Here is a 17,475-nt window from a genome sequence, read left to right as displayed (position 1 = left end):
GCAAGCCGGCCCGGCCCCGTCCCTCCTGGAGATGCTGTGGCCCCGTGTCGGCCCGGAGGCTTTCAGTGAGGGGAGCCACGGGCTGGCTGGTAACGAGGGATAAACGTTATTGACAGAGAGCGAGGGGGGGGCAATTTTAAGAAATACCACCAAGAGTGAAAGACTGAAAGTTCTAGGGCGGAAAGAAGACAGAGGCTGAGATTGAAGATCTGAAGGGAGACCCTGAGAAGGTAGGATGGAGCTTCAGCTTCCTTTAAAGCGCAGTTGAGTAGCTCTGGAGCGAAACGTGAAGTTTCTGTCCTGTAGTTGTCATGGAAAGCTTTGCGGAAAGTTGCTTGGCCTGCACAGTGCGGAATGGCTGCACATGGCGGAACAATAGCATGCTGTTTCAACAAACACTCGAGTAGTGTGTGTGCCACCGTGACTTTTAGAGTGTTTGGTGACAAGACCTGGCCAAAATAAATGCTAACTCCCTCATTCAGTATGTAGACAAGCCACGTTGGGTAGGCTTTGCAGAATGTCAGAATCTCAGCGTTTGTCAAAGACCAGAAATCGGCAAAAAAGAAAATGACGCAGAGCTGTCAGAGGTTCTGGCATGGCATTGATTCAGCCTTCGTTTGAGCGTTACACACCAGTGACAGCTGCAGCATGATGGTCATTGGATCCGTTTGCCCCCTCCTACACAGAAATGGATCCCCCTACCAACCTTACCCGCCCCAGCCTGGTATGTCGGTATGGCGAGGGCACAACGATGACACCCAAGATAGTTGCGTCTGGACTAGAACTTTTTTGTATATGTAGGCCTTGCAAAGCTTTTTCATTCGAGCGGTCGTGTTTAAGACTATCGGTGCTATCTGCTATGGTTTAGTCCATGGGCTCTATTTTCGTAGAATGTGCACGTGCGCCTTGAATGCGTCTTGACTTATGTGCAGATGCAAGCCTCCTTTAGCATGTTTGGGAATTTGTCAGACCGCACTGCGCCGTTGTGGGTGTTCTGACAACCCAGGCACACCCGACAGTTTGTTGTCTGAAAGTTGCTAACATTTTACTATGTATAAATGATGGAAGCAGGTCTAAGTTGTAGTACAAGGTGATGTAACGTGATTTTGGTGAATTTGTTCGGACAATAAACATTCAAGTATAGATTCCTCAAAAAATCTAATTTGGTACATCAACCAAGTTTTTGTTTATTGTTACTTCCGACCACTGGTCACTACATAAATGGAATTTTAGTCATGTCTTCATGGTCAGATGTAGTGTCAAACTGCTTCTGACATGTGAAGCCTCCATGAGTCCAGCTGGTGTGACTGAGGCCAAGAACTGGATTCTCCTTTTTAAAAAAAAAAAAAGAAAAAAAGGTTCAGAGTGTAGTGGAAGCAGCTCGACGGCATCGCATGATCTCTTGACGCTTCGGCGTAAACATGGACCACAAGTGACATGATGGATTGCAACCGTGGTTTCCTGGCATCCGCCGTCCGGGCGGTGGCTGTGGTGCAAGCGGGTGAGGTTCATTTTTGAGCAGGAAGTTGGGTCAAGAATGGATCTGGGCTTGGGAAGGCCTCGCCCCCTTTCCATCCCATGAGGAAACAATGTTTGACATCTGAAGGAGGATGAATCCGTGAGGGAAGAGCCCTGTGAGTGAATGTAACAGTTTACTCACAAATAGGTGGGCATCTTTGTCAGAAAGACTTTCCTGTTTACATGGAGCCATTTCCTGCCCAGAGATGGGCCAATCTGATTCATGGACCATCAGAACAAGAGCTGGCTTTACACACTTGATCCTAAGGAGGATTGGTTCCGTCTGCACTTGTTTTTTTTCTTGTCTCATGAGTCAGACAGGAAGTCAGAGGATCTTTCCCGTCTGTGTTGGAAGTAACAAAATACAAATACTGGACTCGAGATTTTTCAGGCATCCATACTCGACAGATTTTTCTGACGTTTGATTTTTAGGTTCTGCACCTTTTGAGTTGTTTTGTTTTTAAGTTGGTTGATGTTCAAATATCCGTGGTTGTTTTTAAAGTGCTTTCCAAATCAAGTTCAGTTCAGTTGAGCGTGTGTAGAAGCCGACATCCCAGCACGTTAACATTTCAGGAATGGCTTGGCTTGCGGGCGGACCTTCAGCTATTTCATGTGATCACTTTGTCAGGACCTCGCTTTGGCTATGTATGTTCCATGCACCTGTGTGCGTGTGCGTAAATTCATCCATGTGGAATGGCGAACCCCGTTTGGGGTGTGTAGATGAGTGTCCGGTGACCAGCGGGTCACAAGATGACATAACTCGCATTCTGTGGCGCTCACTTTAACACGGAGCGACCCTTGCTGCAATAAAGGCCCAGCCCCTATATAAGTCGCCAGCTGCGTCATCCACTTAGGGCAGATAAACGCCTTCCTTTCGCCCTCTTCAAGAAAAACATGCATTGCAAGTTCACAGATGCAATTGTTCACACAGGATATGACGTCTGTTGCTAACCAAAACAGAAGTAACAAGCGAGGGGTATAAAACAGTCTCTGACATTAATTTAAGTCCTGCACACACTGACAAATGTGCAACCATGTTTATGATATGGACAGCTAAAATTGCTAAACAACTGCAACATGGTTTAATATGCTTCCTTTATACGTTTTGTTGTTCCCCTTCCAGACTCTGACGGAGAAGACGACGACGGCCATGTTTACTTTGCCAGCAGAGATCACACGGTACGCAGAACGCATCTCAAGTGACGAGCTACGCCCTCACCATTTCCTTTGTTCAGCAAAGATAATTCTTCCTTTCCGTTGACGCACATTGAAATATACGAGAGCCATCACTGTGTGGTTCTTCTGCACAGGTGAAAGATAAGAAGCGCTCTCCCCCGTCCAGCAGACCCCCCGCCGGCCCACAACGCAACCCTCACCACAGCGCTTCTGCAGAGGAACACGAGAGTCCAGAGAGAGTGGTGAGATGCAAATTCAGACATTTTCTGTAGCCTATTTTTTTTTTTATCAAACTCCCATCCATAATCTAGATACACAAACACTATGAACTCTATCCCAACAAAAATATTGGAACAGTGTGGAGTTGCTTCCACCTTCGATTCTTCTGCAAAGAGTTTCAACAATGGATCAATTGAAAAAAGTGTCTCCAGAGACTTTTGTTGGCTGCCACTCATGAGCTCAGCCGGCAGCACAGCCTCAACTCGCTCACTATGCTATTGTGGAGCACAATGGTCGGGCCACATAAACAGCTTTCATTTGTGCGGAGTCAGCAGAGTTGTCAGCAGTCTTTACACCAGGGCATCAACAACAAACAATGTGGATCATCTTTGATAAATTACTCTAGAGCCAGAAATAGATCTTACCACGGTAAGACTGCTCGGTAGAGTATGGGCAAGACAATTATTTAAAATATTGCTGACACACACAAAGACACGAATCAATGTTACCAAATTGAATAGTAATGATGGCGCCGAAGGCATTATGGCGAATGGCAAGCTCTTCTTGCTTTGTGCACAGGAGCAGAAGGAGAAGCTCCATGCAGAGTTGAAAAAGGTGCTGAGTCAGAAAAGAAGTCACCTTAGAGCATCCACCTGCCAACTGGCCCAACCCGAGATGGACCCAGAAACTTTTGACGAGCAGACAGTAAGTCCCAATAGCCGTCATACAAACATCGATCCGGATTGAATTAGAAACGTCCAAGTAGTCTCCTAAAAATACAAACCATGCAAAAATGCTAATGTAGGCAAAGGACAAAGACAAATTCACAACTAAGAGGCAGACGTGTTGCCCCTATTGATGAAGTGCTAACAGTTTTGCTGCTGATGCTCACCATCTTGATTTGTAGCTTGATGGATTTCACAACAGTGACAGTCCAGACTGAAAAACCTTGCGTTTGTGATTGAGGACCAGACCCCGGCGAAAGCCGCTGAGCCTCCGGTGGAGATCATGGTGGAGACGGAAGCGGAGGCCGGAGCTAGTGGCTACAGCGTGACCGGCGGTGGAGAGCGAGGCATCTTCATCAAAGACGTACTCAAGGACTCGCCAGCCGCCAAACATCTCAGTCTGCAACAAGGTGCCTGCATGCTACCCTATTACCTCCAACTACAGTCAACCCTAATTCTTGCTGACCTCCTCTGCACACCAGGTGACCAGCTGCTTAGTGCCAAGGTCTACTTTGACAATGTGCGATATGAAGACGCTCTGAAGATCCTTCAGTGCGCCGAGCCCTACAAAGTCAGCTTCCTGGTCAAGAGGACGATCCAGGGGGAGGATGTCTACTTACGTCCCCGCCTGCCCAGTGTGGACATCAAAGTTCCCAACACCAAGATGGCCAAAATGGTAATCAAAACATTTTATTTGTCCCACGTGACTTTCTAGCACCGTCATCTGAATTCAACATATTGCCTTTTTCAAATTGAAATTCAATAACAAGCTTACTATGACTTTCAAAAGATGCCTAAGGTGAAGGGTGACTGACCTTGTATGTTTCAGAGCGTGAAGGCCATCAAGCCATTCAAGGCCAAGAAGAAGCGAGGGGGTCGCTTTGGTCTGAGGAGGCTGAAGGAGAAGCGGCGTGAAGAGCTGGTGATCGAGGGAACGCCGCCCCGGCTGGACATTAGCGATGTGGACGTGGAATTTTGCCTCCCCAAGTTTAAACACAGGCAGAGCGGCCACCTGGAGGCCGATGGGGATTCTGCAGCAAAGGCAAAGAGGAAAATCAGGTTGGTCAAGGTGTACTACATATCATAGGAATTTTTTAAGAACATATCTTGTATAATAATATACGTACATACGTATAATTAAATGCTCCTCCACTGAATCAGAGAAGGTTCAGTTCATGTGTGTCCACCTCTTGCCATTCACCATGATATGGTGTGCTGTCAGAATTCTCATTCTTCTCTGTAGCAGTTTTCATCCAAATAAAATGTCTTCTCAGGTTTCCTGGGATGAAGATAAAAGGTCAGAGCGGAGGAAAAGAGGACACCGGACGACTGGAAGCAAAGGTGAAGGTCTCCCCGGCTGAGATTCCTGCAGCCAAAGTGAAAGCCAAAGGAAAAGCTCCCAAATTTGGAATCAACTTTCCCAAGAGTAAGGACGCCAAGTCTGGATCCGTGGAACTGAAGAAGCCGGGTGTAAACATTGCGTCGCCGTCTTTCGAGTTCAGTTTGCCTGCTGGGAAGGGAGTAGAGGTGGAGATGGGGGGAGCGTCGTTAAATTCCCCAGATGTGGAGTTTGCCCTCCCTTCCATCCAAGCTGATGCATCTTTGCCCGCCGAGAAGGGAAAGGTGGAAATTAAAGGTCCGAAAGTTGACGTAAGAAGAGCCGACGCCAAAGTTTCAATGGGGAAAGTTGATGTGGAAACAGGCAAAGGTGATGGAAAACTGCAAATGCCAAAGTTGAAACTTCCCAAAATGAGACTATCGCGTCATTTGGATGAGAAAGATGACAAAATGAAAGTCAAAGCAGAAGGAGAAATCAGCGTTCCAACGGTGGAGATAAAGGGAGGAAGTGGTATTGTTGTCCCTGAAGTAAACGTCACCAAAGGAAACGTCCCATCTTTGCCTTCTGTTGACATCTCTTTACCCAAAGTCAAAGGAACATCAGGCATGGATGTAAAGACATCAATTAAGAAGCCTGGAATGGACTTTTCTGTGCCGGACGTGGACCTCCACGTAGGGAGAATTCCTGACGAGGTGGAGGGCACTTTTAAAGGACCAGGAATTTCCATGCCCACACTGGATATCTCTTTACCAAAAATGGGATCGTCTAATCTGGATGTTGATGGTGCAGAAAGTAGAGGGAAATTTTCTCTTCCTTCTGCTGAGATTGGAGTAGACATGAGTCGTTACATTGGTGGCGATGGGACATTCAGCCTACCCAGTTTTGATGTATCTCAATCACAAAAAGCTCATCTGAAAGGACCAGATGTTAAAGGTGAATTCAAGATGCCCAGTGTGGACCTGACGCTTCCCAAAGGCAAAGATGTGGACCTCAATGTGCCATCGATCAGTCTTCCAGAGGGTAATGTAAAGCTGAAAGGTCCAGAATTCAAGGCTGGGAGGATGGAAATGCCAGATATTGACGTCTCGCTTCCGAAAGGAAAACTAGAAGGTGGCGTTGAGCTTCAAGGCCCTGATATCCAAGGAGGAAAGTTCAAAATGCCATCGTTGGATGTTTCTTTACCAAAAGTCAATCTTCCAGAGGGTGGTGTCAAACTAAAAGGTCCAGAATTCAGTGGAAAGATGAAAACTCCAGATGTCAATGCCTCTCTTCCAAAAATTGAAGGAGATTTGGACATTGAAGGCCCTGATGTAAAAGGAGGAAAGTTTAAGTTACCAACATTTGATGTTTCTTTACCTAAAGTCAACCTTCCAGAGGGTGGTGTTAAACTAAAAGGTCCACAATTTAAAGGAAAGATGGAAACCCCAGATGTCGATGTCTCGCTTCCCAAAGGAAAATTTGAAGGTGGCGTTGAACTTCAAGGCCCTGATGTCAAAGGACCAAAGTTCAAAATGCCATCATTGGATGTTTCTTTACCAAAAGTCAATCTTCCAGAGGGAAATGTAAAGCTGAAAGGTCCGGAATTCAAGGGAGCAAAAATGGATATGCCGGACATCGATGTCTCACTTCCCAAAGGGAAACTTGAAGGTGGCGTTGAGCTGCAAGGCCCTGATGTCAAAGGTGGAAAGTTCAAAACACCAACGTTGAATGTCTCATTACCAAAAGTCAATCTTCCAGAACTTAAAGGGAAGACGGAAATTCCAGACGTTGATATCTCGCTTCCAAAAGCTGAAGCAGATTTTGACATTGAAGGGCCTGATGTAAAAGGAGGAAAGTTTAAAATGCCAACATTTAATGTTTCTTTACCTAAAGTCAGTCTTCCAGAGGGTGGTGTCAAACTGAAAGGTCCAGAACTTAAGGGAGGGAGAATGGAAATGCCAGATATTGATGTCTCACTTCCCAAAGGAAAATTTGAAGGTGATCTTGAGTTTGAAGGCCCTGATGTCAAAGGAGGAAAGTTTAAAATGCCGACATTGGATGTTTCTTTACCAAAAGTCAATTTTCCAGAGGGAAATGTAAAGCTGAAAGGTCCAGAATTCAAGGGAGCAAAGATGGATATGCCGGACTTCGATGTTTCACTTCCGAAAGGAAAACTTGAAGGTGACGTTCAGTTGCAAGGCCCTGATGTCAAAGGTGGAAAGTTCAAAATGCCAACATTGGATGTTTCTTTACCAAAAGTCAATCTTCCAGAGGGAAATGTAAAGCTGAAAGGTCCGGAATTCAAGGGAGGAAAGATGGATATGCCAGATATTGGTGTGTCACTTCCCAAAGGACAATTGGAAGGTGGCATTGAGTTGGAAGGCCCTGAGGTCAAAGGAGGAAAGTTCAAAATCCCAACGTTTGACGTTTCATTACCAAAAGTCAATCTTCCAGAGGGTGGTGTCAAACTTAAAGGCCCAGAATTCAAGGGGGGCAAAATGGAAATTCCAGACATCGATGTGTCACTTCCCAAAGGAAAGGTTGAGGGTGATGTTGATTTTGAAGGCCCTGATGTCAAAGGAGGAAAATTCAAAATGCCAACATTGGATGTCTCTTTACCAAAAGTCAACCTTCCAGAAGGCGGCATCAAACTGAAAGGTCCACAATTCAGAGGAAAGATGGAAAATCCAGATGTCAATGTCTCTCTTCCCAAAGTTGAGGGTGATTTTGACATTGAAGGCCCTGATGTCAAAGGAGCAAAGTTCAAAATGCCATCATTGGATGTTTCTTTACCCAAAGTCAATCTTCCGGAGGGCAATGTCAAACTAAAAGGTCCAGAACTTGAGGGCCGTAAGATTGAAATGCCAGACTTGGATATTTCATTTCCTAAAGGAAAAGCAGAAGGAAAACTAGGAATTGAAGGACATGTTGGCAAGGGTGGAAAGTTTCACATGCCCTCTGTTGATCTTTCTCTTCCTAAAATAAAAACAAAAGGTCCGGAGATCAACGTTGAGGGTCCTGAATTCAAGGGTGGAAAAGTCACTTCCCCATCTGTGGATCTTTCCCTTCCCAAAGTTGAAGGTGAGCTAGATCTCAAAGGCCCTGATGTCAAAGGAGGAAAATTTAAAATGCCAACATTGGATGTTTCTTTACCCAAAGTCAGTCTTCCAGAGGGCGACGTGAAAGTAAAAGGTCCAGGACTTAAGGGAGTAAAGCTTGAAACGCCAGACCTTGATGTCTCACTTCCACCTCCAAAAGCTGAGGGAGATTTTGACATTAAAGGCCCTAAAGCCAAAGGAGGAAAGTTTAAAATACCATCCCTGGATGTTTCATTACCAAAAGTCCATCTTCCAGAGGGTGGTGTCAAACTAAAAGGTCCAGAATTGAGGAAAGGGAAGATGGAAATGCCAGACCTTGATGTCTCACTTCCCAAAGGAAAGGTTGAGGTTGATCCAGGAGACCTTGACATCAAAGGAGGAAAGTTCAAAATGCCGACAATTGATGTTTCTTTACCAAAGGCCAATCTCCCAAAGTTTGATCCCAAATTGGAAACACCAAATATCAAAGGAAAATTTGAAATGCCACACTTGGATACTTCATTTCCTAAAGGAAAAGTTGAAGGTGACCTGGATCTTGAAGGACCTGATGTCAAAGGAGGAAAGTTTCAAATGCCGACAATTGATCTTTCTTTACCAAAAGTCAGTCTTCCAGAAGGTGATATCAAACTAAAACGCCCAGAACTTGAGGGACGGAAGACTGAGATGCCAGACTTGGATATTTCATTCCCGAAAGGAAAAATGGGAATTGAAGCGCAGGTTGGTAAAGGAGGAAAGTTTCATATGCCCTCTGTTGATCTTTCTCTTCCTAAAATGAAAACAAAAGGTCCAGAGATAAAAATCGAAGGTCCTGATTTTAAAGGTGCAAAAGTCACCACCCCATCTTTGGATGTTTCCCTTCCAAAAGTTGAAGGCGAATTGGATCTTGAAGGCCCTGATGTCAAAGGAGGAAAGTTCAAAATGCCAACATTAGATGTCTCTTTACCAAAAGTCAATCTTCCAGAGGGAAATGTAAAGCTGAAAGGTCCGGAATTCAAGGGAGGAAAGATGGATATGCCGGACATCGATGTCTCACTTCCCAAAGGGAAACTTGAAGGCGGCGTTGAGCTGCAAGGCCCTGATGTCAAAGGAGGAAAGTTCAAAATGCCAACGTTGGATGTTTCTCTACCAAAGGTCAATCTTCCAGAGGGTGGTGTCAAACTAAAAGGTCCAGAATTCAAGGGCGCAAAGATGGACATGCCGGACATCGATGTCTCCCTTCCAAAAGTTGAGGGAGATTTGGACATTGAAGGCCCTGATGTCAAAGGAGGAAAGTTTAAATTACCAACATTTTATGTTTCTTTACCCAAAGTCAACCTTCCAGAGGGTGGTGTCAAACTAAAAGGCCCACAATTTAAAGGAAAGATGGACATGCCAGATGCCGATGTCTCACTTCCCAAAGGACAATTGGAAGGTGGCGTTGAGCTTCAAGGCCCTGACGTCAAAGGAGCAAAGTTCAAAATGCCATCATTGGATGTTTCTTTGCCTAAAGTCAACCTTCCAGAGGGTGGTGTTAAAATAAAAGGTCCAGACATTGACGGACGAAAGATTGAGATGCCGGACTTAGACATTTCATGCCCTAAAGGTAAAGTAGAAGGAGAAATAGAGATTGAAGGGCATGTTGGTAAAGGTGGAAAGTTTCATATGCCCTCTGTTGATCTCTCTCTTCCTAAAATAAAAACAAAAGGTCCAGCGATAAAGATTGAAGGTCCTGATGTTAAAGGTGCAAAAGTCACGATGCCAACGGTTGACATTAAACCTCCTAAAGTTGAAGGAGACCTGGATATTGAAAGCCCTGACATTAAAGGAGGAAAGTTCAAAATTCCAACATTTGACATTTCATTACCGAAAGTCAATCTTCCAGAGGGTGGCGTCAAACTGAAAGGTCCAGAACTCAAGGGAGGTAAGATGGATATTCCGGACATCGATGTCTCACTTCCCAAAGGAAAACTTGAAGGTGGCGTTGAGCTTCAAGGCCCTGATGTCAAAGGAGGAAAGTTCAAAATGCCAACGTTGGATGTTTCTTTACCAAAGGTCAATCTTCCAGAGGGTGATGTTAAAATAAGAGGCCCAGAGTTCAGCGGAGGGAAAATTGACATGCCAGACGTTGATATGTCATTCCCGAAAGGAAAAGCAGGAGTCAGTGGAATTGAAGGCCATGGTGGTAAAGGGGTTAAGTTCCATATGCCCTCTGTAGATCTCTATCTTCCCAAAATGAAAACAAAAGCTCCAGAGATCAATATTGAAGGCCCTGACATTAAAGGTGGAAAGGTCACCATGCCAACGGTTGACGTTTCACTTCCAACGGTTGAAGGAGAACTGGATCTTGAAGGCCCTGATGTCAAAGGAGGAAAGTTCAAAATGCCAACGTTGGATGTTTCTTTACCCAAAGTCAATCTTCCAGAGGGTGGTGTCAAACTAAAAGGTCCGGAACTTAAAGGAAAGATGGACATTCCCGATGTTGATGTCTCGCTTCCAAAAGGAAAACTTGAAGGTGGCGTTGAGCTGCAAGGCCCTGATGTCAAAGGAGGAAAGTTCAAAATGCCAACGTTGGATGTTTCTTTACCAAAAGTCAATCTTCCAGAGGGTGGTGTCAAACTAAAAGGTCCAGAATTCAAGGGCGCAAAGATAGATATGCCGGACATCGATGTCTCACTTCCAAAAGTTGAGGGAGATTTGGACATTGAAGGTCCTGATGTCAAAGGAGGAAAGTTTAAATTACCAACATTTGATGTTTCTTTACCTAAAGTCAACCTTCCAGAGGGTGGTGTTAAACTAAAAGGTCCACAATTTAAAGGAAAGATGGACATGCCAGATGCCGATGTCTCACTTCCCAAAGGACAATTGGAAGGTGGCGTTGAGCTTCAAGGCCCTGATGTCAAAGGAGCAAAATTCAAAATGCCATCATTGGATGTTTCTTTACCCAAAGTCAACCTTCCAGAGGGTGGTGTTAAAATAAAAGGTCCAGACCTTGACGGTCGAAAGATTGAGATGCCGGACTTAGACATTGAAGGCCCTGATTTCAGAGGAGGCCAAATTAAAATGCCCAAACTTGATGTTTCTTTGCCAAAAATGAGTCTTCCAGGGGGTGGTGTTAAAATGAAAGGTCCAGATTTGGGGGAGGTCTCACTCAAAGGAAAAACAGAGGGAGAAATGGGTATTGATGGTCATCTTGGTAAAGGAGGAAAGTTCCATCTGCCCTCTGTTGATTTTTCTCTTCCCAAAATGAAAACAAAAGGTCCAGAGATAAATATTGAAGGGCTTGATGGTAAAGGTGGAAAGGTTACCATGCCAACTATGGATGTTTCTCTTCCCAAAGTTCAAGGTGAGCTGGATCTTCAAGGCCCCGATATCAGAGGAGGAAAGTTCAAAAAGCCGACTGTTGATGTTTCCTTACCGAAGGTTAGTCTTCCAGAGAGTGGTGTTAAACTACAAGGTCCAGAATTCAGAGGAAAGATGGAAGCACCAGATGTTGATATCTCAATTCCCAAAATCGAGGGGGATATTGAGGGACCTCATATCAAAGGAGGAAAATTCAAAATGCCAACCATTGATGTTTCTTTGCCAAAAGTCAATCTTCCAGAGGGTGGCGTCAAACTGAAAGGTCCAGAATTCAAGGGCGCAAAGATGGATATGCCGGACATCGATGTCTCATTTCCCAAAGGAAAACTTGAAGGTGGCGTTCAGCTGCAAGGTCCTGACGTCAAAGGAGGAAAGTTTAAAATGCCATCACTGGATATTTCTTTACCAAAAGTCAATCTTCCAGAGGGTGGTGTCAAATTAAAGGGGCCGAAGATCAGTGGAGGGAAGACTGGGATGGCCGATCTGGACGTGTCATTCCCTAAAGGAAAAGTAGAAGGAGAAATAGGATTTGAAGGGCATGTCGGCAAGGAGGGAAAGTTTCATATGCCCGCTGTTGATATTTCTCTTCCTAAAGTGAAAACAAAAGCTCCAGAGATAAATATTGAAGGTCCTGATGTTAAAGGTGTCAAAGTCACTCTGCCAACGGTTGACGTTTCTCTTCCCAAAGTTGAAGGTGACCTGGATCTTGAAGGCCCTGACGTCAGAGGAGGAAAGTTCAAAATACCAACATGGGACATTTCTTTGCCAAAAGTCAATCTTCCAGAAGGTGGTTTAAGAATGAAAGGTCCGGAACTCAAGGGGGGCAAAATGGAAATTCCAGACATGGATGTGTCACTTCCCAAAGGAAAAGTTGAGGGTGATGTTGATTTTGAAGGCCCTGATGTCAAAGGAGGAAAATTCAAAATACCAACAGTTGATGTTTCGGTTCCAAAGGTCAGACTTCCAGAGGGTGGTATCAAAATCAAGGGTCCAGAATTCAGAGGAAAGATGGAAACTCCAGACAGTGATGTCTCACTTCCAAAAGTTGGGGGCGATTTTGACATTGAAGGCCCTGATCTCAAAGGAGGAAAGTTAAAAATGCCAAAAATTGATGTCTCTTTACCCAAAGTCAATCTTCCAGAGGGAAATGTAAAGCTGAAAGGTCCGGAATTCAAGGGCGCAAAGATGGATATGCCGGACATCGATGTCTCACTTCCCAAAGGAAAAGCAGAAGGAGAAATGCGAATAGAAGGGCATGTTGACAAAGGAGGAAAGTTCCACATGCCCTCTGTGGATATTTCTCTTCCTAAAATGAAAGCAAAAGGTCCACACATAAATATTGAAGAGCATGAAATTAAAGGTGGAAAAGTCACCATGCCAACGGTTGATGTTTCTCTTCCAACAATCAAATCTCCAGAAGTAGACTTCAGTTTGGAGGGTCCTGATGTAAAAGGTGGAAAACGTGGAGCAGTCAAACTTCCAACTGTTGACATCTCAGCTCCAAAGGTGGATCTTGACTTTGGCCTCACCAAACCAAAAGGTGACGATGTGGAAGTGGCGCTTCTGAAAGCAGAGGGAAGTCGGCCATCTTCTGGAGGAAGTTTTGATTTGCCTCATGTTTCTCTCAAAGCCCCTAGTTTTACGCTTCCCAGGTTTGGTGGAAAGTCCAAGAGTGGTCGTTTGGAGGTGTCGGGACAAAGCTCTGAGGGTGACATTTCTCTCAAGGCGCCATCAGTGGAGTTGGGTTTGGACAGTACAGTGAAGGGCAAAAAAGCTAAACTCAAAACACCCTCCTTTGGAATATCCCCAACTGATGCCGATGTGTCTGTGTCTTGTCCTGAATTTGATGTCAATACAAAAAAGGGGGGCATTGCCATTCCTAAACCAGATGTTGATGTAGAGGGGAAAGGTCACTTCCATGCACCTGATGTCACTATCAAATTCCCAAAGTTCTCCATGCCAGGAAAGCCAAGTGGTGACCTTGAAGCTAAGGCCAAGGCCAGGATGCCCTCAGTTGAGCTATCACTTCCCGCCACTAAATCACCAGAAATGGAGGTTCTTCTCCCCAAAGCAGAGGTAGACGTATCCCAGTGTGACATCCAAACCTATGAGGGACACCTGAAAATTCCCAAAAAGCCTGGGATAGATGTGACTGTGCCTAAAGTTGACCTAGATGTGCCACTTCCCAAAATAAAACTCGAGTCCAGTTCTGAGAGAGGAGCGAAATTTAAGATGCCTGATGTGGACTTATCCCTACCAAAAGGAAAAATCGGCAGCCTCCCAAAAAGTAAATCTTTAAAGATGGAAGCACCAGAAGTTGAACTTAAAATGCAGTCAATAGACGTGTCCCTACCCAAGCCGCCAGAGGCTGACGTACATGGAGATGGACGAGGCACTTTTAAGACGCCGCGTGCCGACATTGACCTACCAGAAGCCACAATGCCAAAGGCAGACATATCCATGAAGATGCCAAGACTGGATATTACAGGTCCAAAAGGGGACTTGGAGCTGGATTTACGACTTCGGAAAGGAGACACCAAAGTAGACGTATCTGATGTAGAAACCAACAGCAAAGTCAGAGGGCCCAAAGTCAAAGGAACAAAATTCAATATTGGAATGCCCAAAAAGAAAAATGGTGGTGGTGTCAAAGTTGAAGTCTCTGGTCTGGCATCCACAAATCACAACGGACACAAAGAGGGAAACGTTAACGTCCAAATGCCAGGCGTTGCGTTACCAAGTGCAGGTGTGAAAAGCCAAGAAGGCTCAGCAGAACGGGGCCTACCGTCATCATCTAGTGCGGTCCCCAGGATTCCAGACATAGACTTTGATATCGGCACGGCACAAGATGAAGATGAGGACAAATTAGGAAAGAGGATAAAAATCCCCAAGTTCGGTGTCCCTCTTCCCTCCCTGTCCTCCCCGGAAGGAAGACTGGAGCTCTGTGGGTCAGAGATCAAACAAGAGGGCCCCAAAATAAAGAAAGCAGTTTTTGTTTTAGTAAATCCACCTCAAACAGACAATGTGACTTTAAATACAGGTGATGTCAAAGTGAAGACTTCCAAGTTTCAAACAAAGACCATGGAAACATCTGTTAGCACAACTGGAACGTCAGTGTGGGCCAGTCCAGTCAAGACAGAAGACCCAATGTCAAGGTTCCATTTTGAAAAGGATTCAAGACCTCATAAGGTCTTCAAGAGCGAAGACGTGGCCGCTAGTGGAAAAGTCAAACTTCCAAAGGTGGAATTCACTTCTCCTTACGGAAAGAAAGCCGCAGGTGACGCCAACTTCGAAATGGCAACCAGACTGGGCAAACCTTCATTGTCAGGGGAAGCTCCTAAAGGGCTCCAGATAAAACCCGGCAAGGTTTCATTTGAAGGATTTGCTGAGGAGTCCTCAAGGGAAGTTGTCTCACACCACTCCAGAACAGAAAGGCTGGATCAGGACACCTTTGGATCACCAGCTGCTTTTACCATGGGGTTCAGCTCAACAAAGGTCCAAACCTGGAGCGAGGGAGACACCATAGAAGATCCCCAGGGAACAGAGGCTCCCTCTTGGTTCAAGGTCCCGAAGGTCACCCTGAAACCTCACTCCACAGGTAGGCATGGTTTGCAAGCAGTCGTGTCTTGTATTTTTAATTCTTTGGACATTTGTTTATTTTCATTTTATTAACTGTCCCATCTTGTGTTGTCTCTCTGCTACAAAGGCTAACCTTCCCTTCTGTCTTACATGCTTCTCCTACTGTTTTCCCTCCTCACCTCTTGTCCTTTTGACCTGGCCTCCTGGCAGGCTTCCTCCAGATCACGCCAGAGGGGTCTCCTCAGGCACAGCGGCGAGGGGAGCTGGGAGGCGAGGCCAACTTGTCAGGCTCATTCTGCCAGCAGTCCTCCGACGACGTCACCACAAGGGAAGTGTCTTCCCCGAGGGGAGGGGGCTCGGTTACCGTGGTGACCAAGACCACCAGGACGAAGCAGCACTCCACGCCAGCCGGGACGTCAGCGGGTCATTGGTTGGGAACCACTCACCCGCCGTCAGACCTCTGAGGAACCGGACACGCCTACAAAATTCAAGTCTATATAAATACAGACACGTCCCACCTTACGAGTTATGTTCTAGGAGGCTGTTTGTATATTCAATTGTTTGTAATCCGTTACAGAGCTTTATTTTAATTTGCAAAGAACCCCACAGTAACTATGGTGTGACAGTCTTTTTACATTTTTAGGACTTTAGGGGAAATTTTGCCATTTTACTATTGTCACTACGTATTAGTGCCTGTTCATTTTGCGCATCTTTGTTGAAAATCTGGTCAATCCAGTCTCTTTAGTGTACAGTTCTTCATATTACAACGTAAGAATAAATACGATTTTACAAGCTACGTTAAACAGGATTTTTTTGCAACGCAATTTCATTGTAGCTGAAGTAGTTACATTTGACATTACTGCCAGAAGATGATGTAAATAGTAGTTTGTTCCTTGTGGAGGTAGTTTAATCATTAGTATTATTACCACATTCTCCAAGAGTAGTGACGGGAATGTTTTTGTCACATTGATTTGTGTGTCTTTGAGGCTTCTTTGACATTGTGACACATTTTGTACTTTAAACTTGTGAGTCATGCCATAACTTTTTTTTTTGCCATTTGTCTGGATCATATCTGTAAACCTTTGACTGGTGGTCAATCATTTAGACCAAAATGCTGCTGTTCTAGTCCATCTTTTTATTTTTCTTGGATCCCAAGTTAGGAATATCTCGCTAAATTTAAATGTTTCTTTTCATATGAATTATATGGACACAGTTATCAAGCTATTTGCGTGGGATAAACAGTATACAATAGAAACGAAAGGCTGATTGTCCATATAGTGAATATACACCTCACCCTCATATTTACCACAGAATACAAGTGATAGTTTTCACGAGATGACATTTTGTAGAATTAAAAAAACTGAAAAGAATTTCTGACAGCACTACCCATCATCACATTTCTTATGAGTAACATTTGAGAATGTATACGCATTTGTTTTTGACTCCGGTTGCTGCGCCTGTTTTGCAGGTGAAATTTAAATTTTATTTTACAAATGCTGGATAAAGAGTATATGTCAGTACACACTGAGATGTTTGTGTAGAAACGAAGACTTTCGAGTTTGACGTATTTGTTAGGTGGTATAGTAAATGTGTTGTCATGACTGCACTGGAGAGATTGTTGGTGAAGAAATTACATGAATAAAATAATATATTGACACATCGTGTATATTTTCATAACGGTGTATTAAGCTGCAACACAAATAACTTATGACTTAATATAAAAATGAAATACAAATTAACTAGTTTACGAGATGCCGGGGTTCGTACGGCACGATTAGCATTAGCACAACTAGCAAATATCAACAATTTGTCATAAACTCGACATAAACGTCATTTTAAGAACACACATGGCCTGCTAACAAGACATAATCGGAACGATAGTATAATTTATTTATTACATACCTCTTAAAAAGTGAAAATTATTAGAGAAGAACGACGGTAACGCCACAGCTGGCGCCAATCAAGATTTTCCAGTCGACTTCAGAGTCACTGCCAATAGATCGCTGCACAATGGATGTGGAGAAACCATTAACAATATGATAAACACGGTGAATTAATTATCAATGAACCCTTAAATATACTTAAACACTTTCAATAAACAACTATTTATATTTAAAAAAACATAACAATTTGGGGATATTTTACTCCTTATGAGTAACGGCTCAATGGCCACTTAATTCAAGGCATTGCGAATCGATCGCTGCACTAAAGATCAATGAATTCGCCCTCTTTTAATAATACTATTAATCAATATTCAAACGTATTTCCATTATGCTTATAATAAACATCCGTTTACCATTAAACACACCACTTTTTGGCACATGTACAAGCTTATCCTTTGAGTGTTTAGCACATTTTCTTTTCCAATTTGCATGTTTGTCCCAAGATTTAGCCATTTTTAATCTTACCCCAGCAATTACTTTTCCAAATTTCAGCCGTTCCTTGTTTAATAACTTGAAATCTAAGTACAGATAATGAAAATAAAAAAATATATATTGTGATAGTA

At 44.1% G+C, this 17,475-nt stretch overlaps 1 protein-coding gene across 28 annotated transcripts; it reads left to right on the top strand.

Moving 5' to 3' along the window:
- Positions 1-47: 47 nt before the first annotated feature.
- Positions 48-16,628, top strand: prx (periaxin). 28 transcript variants are annotated; one of them, XM_037267748.1, is made up of 13 exons: positions 48-230; positions 2,642-2,697; positions 2,829-2,936; positions 3,493-3,618; positions 3,880-4,048; positions 4,121-4,314; positions 4,468-4,697; positions 4,913-6,198; positions 6,553-6,657; positions 10,399-10,476; positions 11,656-12,288; positions 12,463-14,988; positions 15,180-16,628. In XM_037267748.1, the coding sequence occupies exons 4-13, from the start codon at positions 3,589-3,591 to the stop codon at positions 15,431-15,433; spliced, it is 5,505 nt and encodes a 1,834-aa protein (XP_037123643.1). In that variant the 5' UTR covers positions 48-230; positions 2,642-2,697; positions 2,829-2,936; positions 3,493-3,588; the 3' UTR covers positions 15,434-16,628. The 28 variants fall into 28 exon arrangements, with proteins under 28 accessions (XP_037123643.1, XP_037123631.1, XP_037123619.1 ...); XM_037267736.1 differs by lacking the exon at positions 6,553-6,657 and adding an exon at positions 6,710-10,026 and having other exon boundaries at positions 4,913-6,199; positions 10,384-10,476; XM_037267724.1 differs by having other exon boundaries at positions 6,553-6,612; positions 6,943-12,288.
- The last annotated feature ends 847 nt before the right edge of the window (positions 16,629-17,475 follow it).

This window comes from Syngnathus acus, chromosome 13, assembly GCF_901709675.1.
Source record: "Syngnathus acus chromosome 13, fSynAcu1.2, whole genome shotgun sequence".
NCBI classification, from domain to species: domain Eukaryota; kingdom Metazoa; phylum Chordata; class Actinopteri; order Syngnathiformes; family Syngnathidae; genus Syngnathus; species Syngnathus acus.
This window is presented reverse-complemented; position numbering and strand designations above follow the sequence as displayed.

Excerpts from the sequence above, each read along its gene's own strand:
- prx (XM_037267722.1), top strand. The coding sequence starts at position 3,589 with ATGGACCCAGAAACTTTTGACGAGCAGACA. Across the intron at positions 4,315-4,467 it reads ACACCAAGATGGCCAAAATG|AGCGTGAAGGCCATCAAGCC; the intron begins GTAATCAAAACA and ends TGTATGTTTCAG. Across the intron at positions 12,289-12,462 it reads GGGTGATGTTGATTTTGAAG|GCCCTGATCTCAAAGGAGGA; the intron begins GCCCTGATGTCA and ends TTGACATTGAAG.